The sequence below is a fragment of the Cnephaeus nilssonii genome (assembly GCF_951640355.1).
Source record: "Cnephaeus nilssonii genome assembly, chromosome: 4".
NCBI classification, from domain to species: Eukaryota; Metazoa; Chordata; class Mammalia; order Chiroptera; family Vespertilionidae; genus Cnephaeus; species Cnephaeus nilssonii.
The window spans coordinates 37,145,562-37,157,856 of record NC_137075.1 but is presented as its reverse complement, the minus strand read 5'-3'; the positions used below and the strand labels follow the sequence as shown (position 1 = coordinate 37,157,856).

The window sequence follows — 12,295 nt, the reverse complement described above, 5'->3', positions numbered from 1 at the left end:
AATTCTCTTAAAGGCAAAGGACTTCAGTGAGTGGAGTAAGAGTCCCATTTTCTCCTCCACTGCCTGATCAAAAGCCCTGCATCAGAGTTTGCAAATGATAAGTATAGCCCCAATGTCACAAATAAATCCACATGCCTCAACTAAGTGGCAGCTAGATAGTCAGTGAATCCACACCATTTAATGTAAGAACTAGAACCTGAGAGAGAAGGGGATGGAGAGAAGTCCAGAGGAACCAAGGGAAAGAGAGATTTTGAGAGATGGTGGAGGCAGCCCTCTATTCCAGGGAAGCGCCTCACAGCCCTGCCTGCAAACCAGCGGTGCTTAAGTGAGGGTGCTTTTCTCACCAAGGGACATTTGGCATTCTTGGAAGACATTTTTGGTTATGCCAACTATGGTAGGGTGAGGAGCACTACTGACATCTAGTAGGTAGAGGCCAGGGGTACCAAAAGATCCCACAATGCACAGGACAGCCCCAACAACGAAGACTTTCCAGGCTCAAAATGTCAATCGTCCCAAGGTTGAGAAACCCTGCTAGCCCTCCCGGGCTTGTCTGACCAATGTCCATTTGCCTTCAGAAATTACAGTACCTTCCCCAAGAACCCCCTCCTCTGGGCCAGTGTCTCTGTGCGGTGTGAAAAGCCAGAACATCGCATTGTTCAGTGACCAAGAGCGGGCATTACCTTTGGTGGCAAATTAGCAGCTCCCCACTCTGACGATCCTCCTGAGCAGTGGAGAAAGCTGTTGGCTTCATTCACCTGAGAAAGAAAATGAAAGGACTTGGGATTGTTCAACCCAAGTTGAGGGAGTGAGAGAGTATTTAAGGTGGGAAGCAGAGACGATCATTACCAGCAGGTACCAGGTCTCAAAGAATTTCTGAGCAGTGTAGACCTACCAGTCCATGACTTCTCTCTCGTCTTCCAGCCAAAGTTAGAGTGGGGCGCTGATTAAAACACCCAGTTTCTTCGCCATCGGTGATTTTATCATTCTGGACAAACCTCTCCATTTGTTCTGGTTTTCAGGTGGAGCCCAATACCAAAGTGTTCCCAGCAGTCTTCCTGCAGCCCACAAGCACTTCTTTGTTTCAGTTTGAACTTGGGAAGCTGAAGGTATGTATCTGTCCCCTCATGGAATGGTTATGAAGGGGAAAGCACGTTGACCATTAGGCCTCAGAACAAGAGGGACTCTGTCACTTCTCGCTTCTCATGTGCCCTTCTCACGTTCTCCTTCTCTCACTTCTATTGGATGCTGAAAGAATTAATGCTTATATAACCTGTTAGGCAAAGTCTTACTTAATGCTGGGAAAGGGCTTAGGGGTCCCTGGATATATTTGTTTCTCTTTAATTTATACTAACCCTGTTGGTTAACATGGGCCAGCAGCTGAGAATCTCTGTATTGCACATGTGTTCTTCCCTCCCCCGCATGCCTTCCTGCCTGGCCCAGACCGCATTGCCCCTGTCAGCAGCCATATTTAAGAGCGAGGAGAAGAACCCAGCCCCGCAGTGTCCCCCTCGGCTGGACGTGCAGACCATCCAGCCCGTGCTCTGGAGCCGCATGCCCAGCAGCTTCCTGAAGGTGGAGACAGAGCGGGTGAGCGAGCGCCATGGCTGGGTGGTGCAGTGCCTGGAGCCCCTGCAGATGATGGCGCTCCACATCCCTGAGGAGAACAGGTAGTGGGGGTGCCCATATGGAGGGGCTGGCCCAGGGGGTGGGGAGGCAGAGCCTAGCAAGCCCAGAGGGGAGGAGGAGCATCCTCATCGGCCAAGGGCCCTGCTCAGTCAGCCCCAAGATGACTATTGGTTTCCCCAAAGCCTCAGTTTCTCTCCTTTCCTTTCTCAGCTTTTGTTATTCACTCAGAAACAGCAGAGTATTCGCTATGATATGCCTACTGCAGGGCCTTCACTGCAGCTCTGAGTGCCTGTACTCAGGGACGTGTCCATGCACTTAATTAAAAATCTTAGTGTGACTCTAAAATATATGTTTATTGGTGGCCAGAAGGAGAAGGAGGTATGCCTAACTTGCTCAGAGATGAAGAATCAGGCTGCTGGCCTCCCCTCGTTAAGGGGCACTCTTGGATGATAGCTTGGGTTCAATCTCAGCTCTATCACTTTCTGGTTGTGTGGCCTTGGGTAAGTTACTCATGCACTCCAGGCCTTGTCTCCTCATGGACACAGTGAGATCAATGTCTGCCCAAAGGATGGCTGTGAGAAAAAAAAATGAGATTGTGTAGGTAAAAATATAGTATAGTTCTATGCATAGTAAGAATAAATAAGTTCTATTTTGTGGATATTATGACCCCTTGATCTCTTGGACTATAAAAATAAATAGAGGGTGGAGTTGTTTGACACTTGCCCAGATCCCAGTTGGGCATTCTGTTGGGTCATGGGCAGCAGCCAGACAGGCTAATGTAGGGAAGGAGCAGAAAAGGCCAGCAGACCACCCATGGGAGCCAATGCCAAGGGTCCTCAGATCCATGGTGAGGAGCAAAACAAAGTGGAAAATCTAAGCAAAGATCCAAGCCCACACCCTAGACCTCCCATAAATGAGGGAACATGACAGACAAACACACCTCTAAAATCAGGAGGGAGAAAGTGAATTGATTATGCCAGCTCATCTCAAGTTGGAAAATGTTTTTCTCTGTGGACAAGAGTGCGGTGTGTTTGTTTTCAGGGGAAGGAAAGCCCCAGGATGATGGCAGATTGGAGATTATAACGATGAGGTAGATGGTAGTTTGATGGAGGGCTTCAGCTACATCTTCTGAGGCCTCTTCCATCAGAAAACAGACGATCCCCTTGAGCCTACAACTAACAGGACCAAGTCACCTTTGTCTTATACCTGAATGTTTCTCAGTGTTCAGATTTGGGGGGTTTCCCTAATAAAGGAAGATTAATATTTGGTAAGCTAGTCTTATTAAGTCCTATAGACTTTGGAAACTCTCGTAGTTAGATATGGTGAATTATCAGGAACGGGATGTGGACCAGAACTGGGAGAGGAATGATAATCAGGAAGAGAAAGTGTAGCAGAGATGCCTTCATCCTTCTATGCCCTCTGCCTTCATTGGGTTGGGTGAAATCCCTGGGGATTCAGAGAGCAAGAATTCTGCTAAATTCTGGCGCGCGCGCGCGCACACACACACACACACACACACACACACACACACACACACCCCACACCACACCACACCGTGCAGTGGAGTGGTTGATTGTCTCATTCTCAGGTGTGTGGACATCCTGGAGCTCTGTGAGCAGGAGGACCTGATGCAGTTCCATTACCACACGCTGAGACTCTACAGTGCCGTGTGTGCCCTGGGAAATAGCCGCGTAGCCTATGCCCTGTGCAGCCACGTGGACCTCTCCCAGCTCTTCTACGCCATCGATAACAAGTACCTCCCTGGCCTCCTTCGGTCCGGTTTCTATGACCTGCTCATTAGCATCCATCTGGCCAATGCGAAGGAGAGAAAGCTGATGATGAAGAATGAGTACATCATCCCCATTACCAGCACTACCAGGAAAATCCGCCTGTACCCAGACAAGTCAAAGAGGCACGGGCTGCCTGGGGTAGGCCTGAGAACGTGCCTGAAGCCAGGCTTCAAGTTCTCCACCCCTTGCGTTGTCATGACCAGTGAGGAGCACCAGAAGCAGAGCCCCGAGATTCCCTTGGACATTCTGAAGACAAAGGCGCTGAGCATGCTGACAGAGGCCGTGCAGGGCAGTGGGGCGCACATCCGAGACCCCGTTGGGGGTTCTGTGGAGTTCCAGTTTGTGCCTGTGCTGAAGCTCATTGGAACCCTGCTGGTCATGGGGGTGTTTGACGATGATGATGTTCGGCAGATACTCCTCCTGGTTGACCCGTCTGTGTTTGGGGAGCACAGTGGGGAGACAGAGGAGGGAGCGGAGAAGGAGGAAGTGACTCAGGTGGAGGAGAAGGCAGTGGAGGCTGGGGAAAAGGCCAGCAAGGAGGCTCCAGTCAAAGGCTTGTTACAGACCCGATTACCGGAGTCCGTCAAGCTGCAGGTAACTCAGGCATCAAAGATCCTGCCCTTGGAAAGAGCTGGGGAGCGAGACAGTGGAGCCTAGTGATGGTGAGGCTGGGACTGTGGATACTGGCCTGAACCTGGAGGGTAACAGAGATGCTCAAAGTGCCCACCAGTCATGCTCATTTCTGACATGGAATATGTCTCCCCAAGCCAAAGTGAAAACACCAACCCTCATCAATAAGGCACTTGCCTCAGAACTGTTTTTCTGGCACTAGTGATGGATTTGCCCTAGTCTTATCTCTTGCCCTTTGGGGCTAACGGGTGTATTTGTGAGATCCTGTCTAGAGAGGAAGGAGCCTTTGGCTGTGGAGTAAACCCAAGGAATTGACACTTAGGGGGACCACACTCATCACCAGCTCTCATTTGTGTCCATGCTCTGATCACCAAACTAATGTGGACCTGTTGCACTCACATGTACTAGAAACTGCCATACAAGCCAAGGAAGAGAGGAGGCTAATGTAGCAATGTCCCCTTGGCATCACCTAGGAAACCTCAACATTTCCTAAAACATAGTCTTACCAGATGTAAGCTAGCGTCAGTAAAGAACTGATGACAATAACATTTGTCTTCTAGGGACTGAGGAAAGATAAATGAAAATGAGGAGAGTAGAACAGCCTGCCTCATGAGTGAGCCTGGCTCAGGCATTTCTGAATTTCAGCTCCTGCTCCACCCTCCATCCTTTAACCACCTATATAAACTTGCCAAGTCAGTGGCCCATCAGAGTCTTAGCTTTCTTATTTGCAAAATGTGGATGGTAATATAGTAAAATATAGAATTAAAATGTATTTTTATAAAATACAGTATGAAATGTGTTTTATCATAAAATGTATTACCATCAAGTAATCCGTCATTGGAACTCTTTTATCCAATGTGATGTGATTGGTAGGGGGTCAGTTAATCAAGATATTAAATATGGAGGAGAAGCACAACAAATTTTACATATAAACCTTGAATGTTGTATTAAAATGTATAACTGTGCTAGTCTCATATAGGGCTGAGACCTTTCCTTTAATGTGAGTCTCTGGCTGGCACGTAGAGCCCTCTTTTGTGCATGGATGACACCTGTCATGCACCATCTACAGCTGCCAGTTCGAGTAGACTGCATGCAGATTTAGAGATAATTGGAAAGCTGAGTGCAGAATGCTTCTAGATTTTTATGATTTGCCCCATTTTTTGTAGTTGTCTAACACCCAATTTTTAGCATTTTTTTGGGGGGGAGGGGACTTAACTTTTACAGACATCCCTTAGTCATTCAACTTAGTTTTCCTATTTCATTGGTTCCGACAGTTTTTAATTAAATGTTGTAGTTGCATCACATGTGTGACTGGCATAAGCTTTGGGTCCTAGTTCGCCTGGCAGGAACGGAGGTTTGCAGATAGGCCAGAGACTGTGTACAGGTAGGCGAGAGCCCTCGCCACCCAGACAAATGGAAAGTGTCTGATAATCCCATGAAGGATTAAGTGGGGATAGGTTAATAGAACTGCTTTACTAAAAACATCAGGAACATAGGGATTAGAGGAGACAAAGGATAGCAAGTGCCTGGCACAGTGTCCTGCGAACAGTTAGTGCTCAGGAAGGATGGCTATTGTTTCTCTTATGGTGTAAATTCTAATAGTGACAAGATTAGTAACAACAATCCTAAGAAACTAATCACAGAAATGCAGTGCTTGTTAACAAAAACCAGTGAGAGAGCCAGAGGATGTCAGGCAGGAGCCAGGCTCGCAGTGCAATTCAGTGGCAGGTTCTATACTAAGCTGAGGAAAACACACTTAGAAATGTTTTTTATCTCTCTCTCTGCGGAGAGATTTACTCTGTCTTTAGTGAGCTTATTTCTGTTGTTGTCCTGACCTTAATGGTGAAGAACTGGTCTCTGGATTCTGGCCAACTTGTTCCTACTGTGTGACCCTGGAGAAGTTACTGAAATCACCTAAGTCTCAGTGTTACCATCTACAACATGGGGATGCTAGGTGCTTCCTCCATAAAGCATTATTCACGTATGTATGCACTTTTATTGCAGATGTGTGAGCTCCTCAGCTACCTCTGTGACTGTGAGCTGCAGCACCGCGTGGAGGCCATTGTGGCATTTGGTGACATTTATGTCTCCAAGCTCCAGGCGAATCAGAAGTTCCGCTACAACGAGCTCATGCAGGCCCTGAACATGTCTGCAGCCCTGACTGCCAGGAAGACCAAGGAGTTCCGCTCACCCCCACAGGAGCAGGTGAAAACCCCTTTCTGAGCCTCCATCCCATTCCTGAGGAAGAATGTGAACCCTACGGGCGCAAAGCACTTGAATGCTTTCTGTGCCTGGCAGAGCAAAGCTGTGGGAAATGAAAAGGCCCAGTGCACCAGGAGACAGCCCTTGTCTGACAACTGAAGAGTATCTGCCAATTATCTTTTGGGTGGGAAATAACCCTTCCCAACCTGCACGTAGGGCAGCGCTCTCTCCCTTCCCTTGCATCTATGTCTCTCTCACTAAGTCAAAGTCGGCTCACTGTCAGTATGCAACTTGCACCCCAGCAAGGATCCACCACTTTAAAAATTTCAGTCCAATCTTTCCAGAAATCACTGCTCTCTATCAGGGATCAACAGAATATGGTCAGCGTTTCCCAACTTATGGGAGTAGGTGCACTGTCCTCCTGGGTGCAGCTCAGGATCCTGGCTCCTGGAAGGGTGGGCTCCCACCTTTTCTTGCCCCCTTCTGCCTCCTTACCTTCTCTTCTGCCTCCCCTGGGCCAGCCATCACTTTCTCCTTTAGCCTTCTAAACAATCCACTGACCAGTCACTTCAGACTCAATTCAGAAGCCTGTAACTCAATAAATTCTTTCCTGATGTGTTAGCCCAGTGATTCTTGAACAGACATCAGAATCACCAGAGAACTTAATAAAATACAATTTGCTGGTCCGATCTCTAGGGTTTCTAGTTCAGTGGGTCTAGTGTGAGGCCCAAGAATTTGCATTTTTAGCAAGTTCCCAGGTAATGTTAATGCTGCTGGTCTAGAAATGACAAGAAAAGAAGGGACAGTAACTGCTGTCAAACTCAGCTGTCCCGTCTGCCACGACTCCCAGAGTATTCATTTCTAGAAGGAATCTACCCATGAAGCTCTCTAAATAAGAATTTAATATCAGCAAAGGATGTGGAAGATTGAGATCAGTTTTACGGGAGAGCAATGCAGAATCACTTGGGGAATAGAATGCATAAGAATTAGAATTTTAAAACAGTGATATGATTACCTCATCCTTCTGTAACCTTTGAAGATAGAGATTTTCAGTCCTATGTCCAGAAAGTAATCAGAGAAATGAAAAAACCATGCTTGGGGGATGGAACTAAATACAAGAGTAAGTAAAACTAAGATTAGTCAAATGATGGTGGCAAATTAGCCAAATATAGTCAGCAAACCTTTCCCTTTCAAAAGGGCTTCATTGACGGGTACGACCGCCAGCAGAGAATTCAGCTCACCCCACTTTTGGTTGAATGCCCTGCAGGCTGGTGGGTCCCTGCTTCTTAGGTGTTCCACTGGGGGAAAGATCTGTCAATACAGAAATTAACTTTCTAATTCTGAAAAGAGATCTTCAGGTCCTATTTTCATTTAAGAAGCAACCTATCAATATATGTTATTGCTATAATTACCATAATTTAATGTTACAGAACAACCACAGAAATTACTTTTTCAACCTATTTATAAATATTATTTTATTATAGACGATTCTGCTACCTACTTCCAAAAAATTGTTTGCAGTGGAAACTTTGACTAAGGCTCTTCCAACCAATAATAAATAAGGTTCCTGGTTTAATTAGAGAGATTGTAAACTTTTTTTTAAAATATATTTTATTGGTTTTTTACAGAGAGGAAGGGAGAGGGACAGAGAGTTAGAAACATCGATGAGAGAGAAATATCGATCAGCTGCCTCCTGCACACCTCCTACTGGGGATGTGCCCGCAACCAATGTACATGCCCTTGATCGGAATCGAACCTGGGACCCTTCAGCCCACAGGCCGATGCTCTATCCACTGAGCCAAACCGGTTAGGGCGAGATTGTAAACTTTTTTAACCTAGAAACCTAAACAGAAGGAGAAAACCCTTTTGCCTGTTGTTTGGGGTACCCTGCCTGAGGCAGCAGAATGGACAAGATTTCCTCTGGTTACTGCTCCAGTCCCTCCAGATGTTCACTAGCCTGGAGTCATGGGTCTGTGGGGTGAATTCAGACATCCAGGAATCTGAGTGGAAAATAAATGAACACTTTATTTTTACTAACTTTTCATTAATCTCTAATAGTATTTTTTTAACTATTAAGGTATGCAGCAATGCAAGGACCTGACTTTGTCACCAACATAAATTGCATATTTTTTTCATATCATATTGCAATGGTTTTCATACCGTGAAATACCACTCACATTCATTACATGCTTACAGATCACAGTGGATATAAGATCTGCCACCAGATCCTTCTGTCTAATGAGCTAATAAACAAGCACATATGTTATTATATCACAGATTTGTTTTCTATTCTCTTGATAACTAGATTTCAACATAATTGTTTCTCTTTGTAATCCTCTACATTTTATTTCATGTATTTAAAATATTGATCTGCAAAATAACCCATGGGTTACACTAGGCTGTAATAGTGGTCCATGGCACAGAAACGGATAACACTCCCCGAGACAGAACTATAAATGAAGAAGATGATAGACTGACTGCAAAACATAAAGCCTGCACGTCAGGAAAGCCACATAAGCAACATTAAAAGCTCACTAAAAACTGGAAAATATATTTGGAAAATTTGTTATAAGAGTTAATAGTCCAGAGATGTGCAAAGTACATGTTAATTAATGTTTAAAATGATAATTGCCCAACAGAAAATGGAAGGAGAACATAGTTGGGATATTTCTAAAATGTGAAATAAAAATGGTCCTTATTGTGGAAAAACAAAGTTCAGCCTCACCAATTAAATGCAAATTAAAGCAACAGGGATATGACATTTTTCACCCATTAAATTGGAAAATATTTGAAAATGTGTTAACTCTCATTATTGTAATGGAGATGGCAAAGAAATACACACTCTTGTATAAATTTGATAATAATACAAACTGCTATGAGCTTCCTGGAGGGCAATTTGGCAATTCATATCAAAAGCCATGAAAATGTGCAAACCTTTTGATCTCAAACTTTTGCTTTTAGGAGTTTATCTTTAAAAAATGGTCAGAGATGTGAACAAAAATTATGTAAAAGGAAATTAAAACCAACTTTATTTATAAGGATAAGAAATGAAAATAACTTAAATATATCATACCAGGTCATTAATTTTACATAAATTTTACATAAATTGCTATTTATCCATATAATGAAAATGCAATGCATCTATTAAAAAATAGGTTAAGGCCTGGCCGGTGTTGCTCAGTGGTTGGGCATTGACCTATGAACCAGAAGGTCATAGTTCGATTCCCAGTCAGGGCTCATGCTGGGTTGCAGACTCAATCCCCAGTGTGGGGCATGCAGGAGGCAGTCGATCAATGATTCTCTCTCATCATTGATGTTTCTATCTCCCTCTCCCTCTCCCTTCCTCTGTGAAATCAATAAAAAAATATTTTTTAAAAAATTAGGTTAAGGAAATAAGAAAATGCTCAAGGTAAATTGTTAAATAGAAAAAAATGAGTTTCAAAAGTGTATCTAGATCCCACATATATAATCTCAGCCCACATACATAAAGATTGGAAGATATTAACTAAAATATTAACAGTGGTTTTCTTTGGTTTTATCAGTACATTTTCTTCTTTAGGTATTTTCCAAATTTTGTGCAATTAATAAACTTTTATAATCAGAAAAAAAATAAGCTACTTTTATTTATATTTTATCTAACTTTTTATTTAATTTTTTTCATCACCATTTATCCCTTCTATGCTCCCCTTCCCCCGTCCTGCAATCACCAGACTATTGTCCATGTCCATGAGTTCTCTTTTTTTTTCATTTTTGCTTCATCCCTATACACACACCCCCAACCTGCTTCCCCCACCAGAGCTGTCTATCTGTTTCTATCTATAAGTCTGTCTCTCTTTTGCTTAGTAGTTTAGTTTGTTCATTAAATTTCACATGAGTGAAATCATATGGTACTTGTCTTTCTCTGACTGGCTTATTTCACTTTGCATAATAGTCTCCAGGTCCATCCATGCTGTTGCAAAGGGTAAAATTTTCTTCCTTTTTACGGCAGAGTAGTATTCCATGGTGTAAATATACCACAGTTTTGTTTTTGTTTTTTTTCCCCAGTCATCTACTTACTGATAGACACTGCTTGCAAACTTTGGCTATTATAAATAACACTGCAGTGAGCATAGGGGTACATACATTCTTTCAAATTAGTGTTTCGGGTTTTAAATGTTGACCGTTTTTACTAAAAAAAAAAAAAATGAGTTAAATAAAATTTGCGATGAATGTTGGGTATCTGTCTAAGGCAGGATCTGAGTTCTTTGGACCACCACTGAGAACAAACTAGCCATTCTTCTTTGTCCCTCAAAGATCAACATGCTTCTTAACTTTCAACTGGGAGAGAACTGCCCCTGCCCAGACGAGATCCGGGAGGAGCTGTATGACTTCCACGAGGACCTTCTCACTCACTGTGGTGAGCTTCCAGCGTGCAGCTTGGTCAGAGACAAGTCCGTTCCTGGCTCCTTCGTTAGAAGCCAGTAGGGGGAGGGAAGGTGGGAAGTTATTTTTCCATTTAAAAATTACAATTCTAATTATTTAAGAAATGCTTCTATCCAAACTACTTGGGTCAGAGAAGATATAGGAAATAATCCTGCCATAATTCGTGTCTGAAATGTCTTCTACCTGCAAGAGACTGTGCTGAGATATGAGAACGGACTGTGTCTCTGAAGAAGGAAATAAAATAATTTGTCCTACGTAAACCTCACCCAACTCAACTTTGAGTTAGAGAGTTGGGTTTGGGACTCTGCTTCTGATCCCCTTTGCTTTGTACTTTGGCAATGATATACTATTGTAATTTGCCTAAAGGATTCTAAGCCAGCAATTCCTCCCTTTGATACTTATCTATTGATTTTAAGTGGCTCTTAGCATTTGTGCTGCTTATATATCAGTGGATTGAATAATATATTGGATAACAGATGATCTTTTCATTGAAATAACTCCATGTTAACTCTTTCTAGAGACTTTAGAGTGCTTTGGAAATATAGGTTAGAAGAGTTAAGTTGGGGGGTTGAAATTACTTGATGTTCTTATACACAAGAAATCATCTTTTTAAAAAAAAAAAAACTTGTGAAAAGACATCCTATAGGCAAATACTTAAGGATGAGAAGCAGAGTTCTTATGTTCTCTCAATCATTTCGTGGTTTCATATCCTGTTCAAGATTTTCACTGTGTGCTGTGACTTGCTAGGGGTTCCCCTGGAGGGAGAGGAAGAGGAGGAGGAGGACAGCTCTTGGACTGGCAAACTTCGTGCCTTGTTGCAGAAAATCAAAGGCCCTCCCAAGCCAGAAAAGCACCAGCCGGCAGTGGAAGAAGAGAGATGCCCTAGTAAGTGACCTTTCAATCACAGTACTGCCAGCACAGGGCTCCTCTGAGACCTCATTAAGGGCATTAGCTTTCTAACAAACATCCATGATAGAGATGGGCTGTCTAGCTTCAAAGAAAGTATCTGCTATAATAGGTGGTAGTTATTGTTGTATATATTGAGCTATGCTTTTCTTCTCATTGAAGCAATTTACTTTCAGAGTCTTTTGAAACCTAGGGGGTCCATTGCGTGGTGGGTCTGCTCTTGTTGTATCTCTAGTTAAAAAATGCCTAGACACATGTTTCTGTGCTGTGTTCTCTGTTTCCACCATCTTCCTCTTCTAACCATTGTTGTTTCTGTCACTTCTGCTTGTGGTTCCTGAGCATTGAAAATTTCCCAGTGAGGAAACAAAGTAATAATAAAAGGGGAGTGAAGGAAATAGGATGTGGGGTTTTAGGGAGGTGTTTGTGTGTGTGCTTTTTGGCTACAATTTTCATAATGTAATATCCTAAAGGACTTTGACCTTCTATTCTTACAACAATGCCAAACCTTGTCCAAATTCATTTCTTTAGTCCTTACAGTATAGGTGACTTCTACCATGTGACCATGTTGAGACAAGATCCTAATTTGTTCTACAGGGCAGTTTATTGTCTACAAACCATTAACATTTCAAAAGGAGCGTTGTCTGCGTATTATATATAATCAATCTGTCTTTAGTATCAGATTCTCCAAATATATCATTTGTCTAAAGAAGAAGGACTTT

The 12,295-nt window shown here is 43.3% G+C and overlaps 1 protein-coding gene across 3 annotated transcripts in view; it reads left to right on the top strand.

The window, feature by feature from the left end:
• RYR3 (ryanodine receptor 3) overlaps nucleotides 1–12,295 on the top strand; it is a gene marked incomplete at its 5' end in the record, with an annotated part of 535,717 nt that overhangs the window by 356,592 nt on the left and 166,830 nt on the right. For all 3 annotated transcript variants that reach the window (XM_079768748.1, XM_079768746.1, XM_079768747.1), the window contains 6 exons: nucleotides 1,020–1,106; nucleotides 1,441–1,667; nucleotides 3,215–4,010; nucleotides 6,051–6,251; nucleotides 10,542–10,644; nucleotides 11,418–11,555. In XM_079768748.1, the coding sequence (XP_079624874.1) occupies nucleotides 1,020–1,106; nucleotides 1,441–1,667; nucleotides 3,215–4,010; nucleotides 6,051–6,251; nucleotides 10,542–10,644; nucleotides 11,418–11,555 (1,552 nt within the window). The remainder of the gene's footprint in view (nucleotides 1–1,019; nucleotides 1,107–1,440; nucleotides 1,668–3,214; nucleotides 4,011–6,050; nucleotides 6,252–10,541; nucleotides 10,645–11,417; nucleotides 11,556–12,295) is intronic.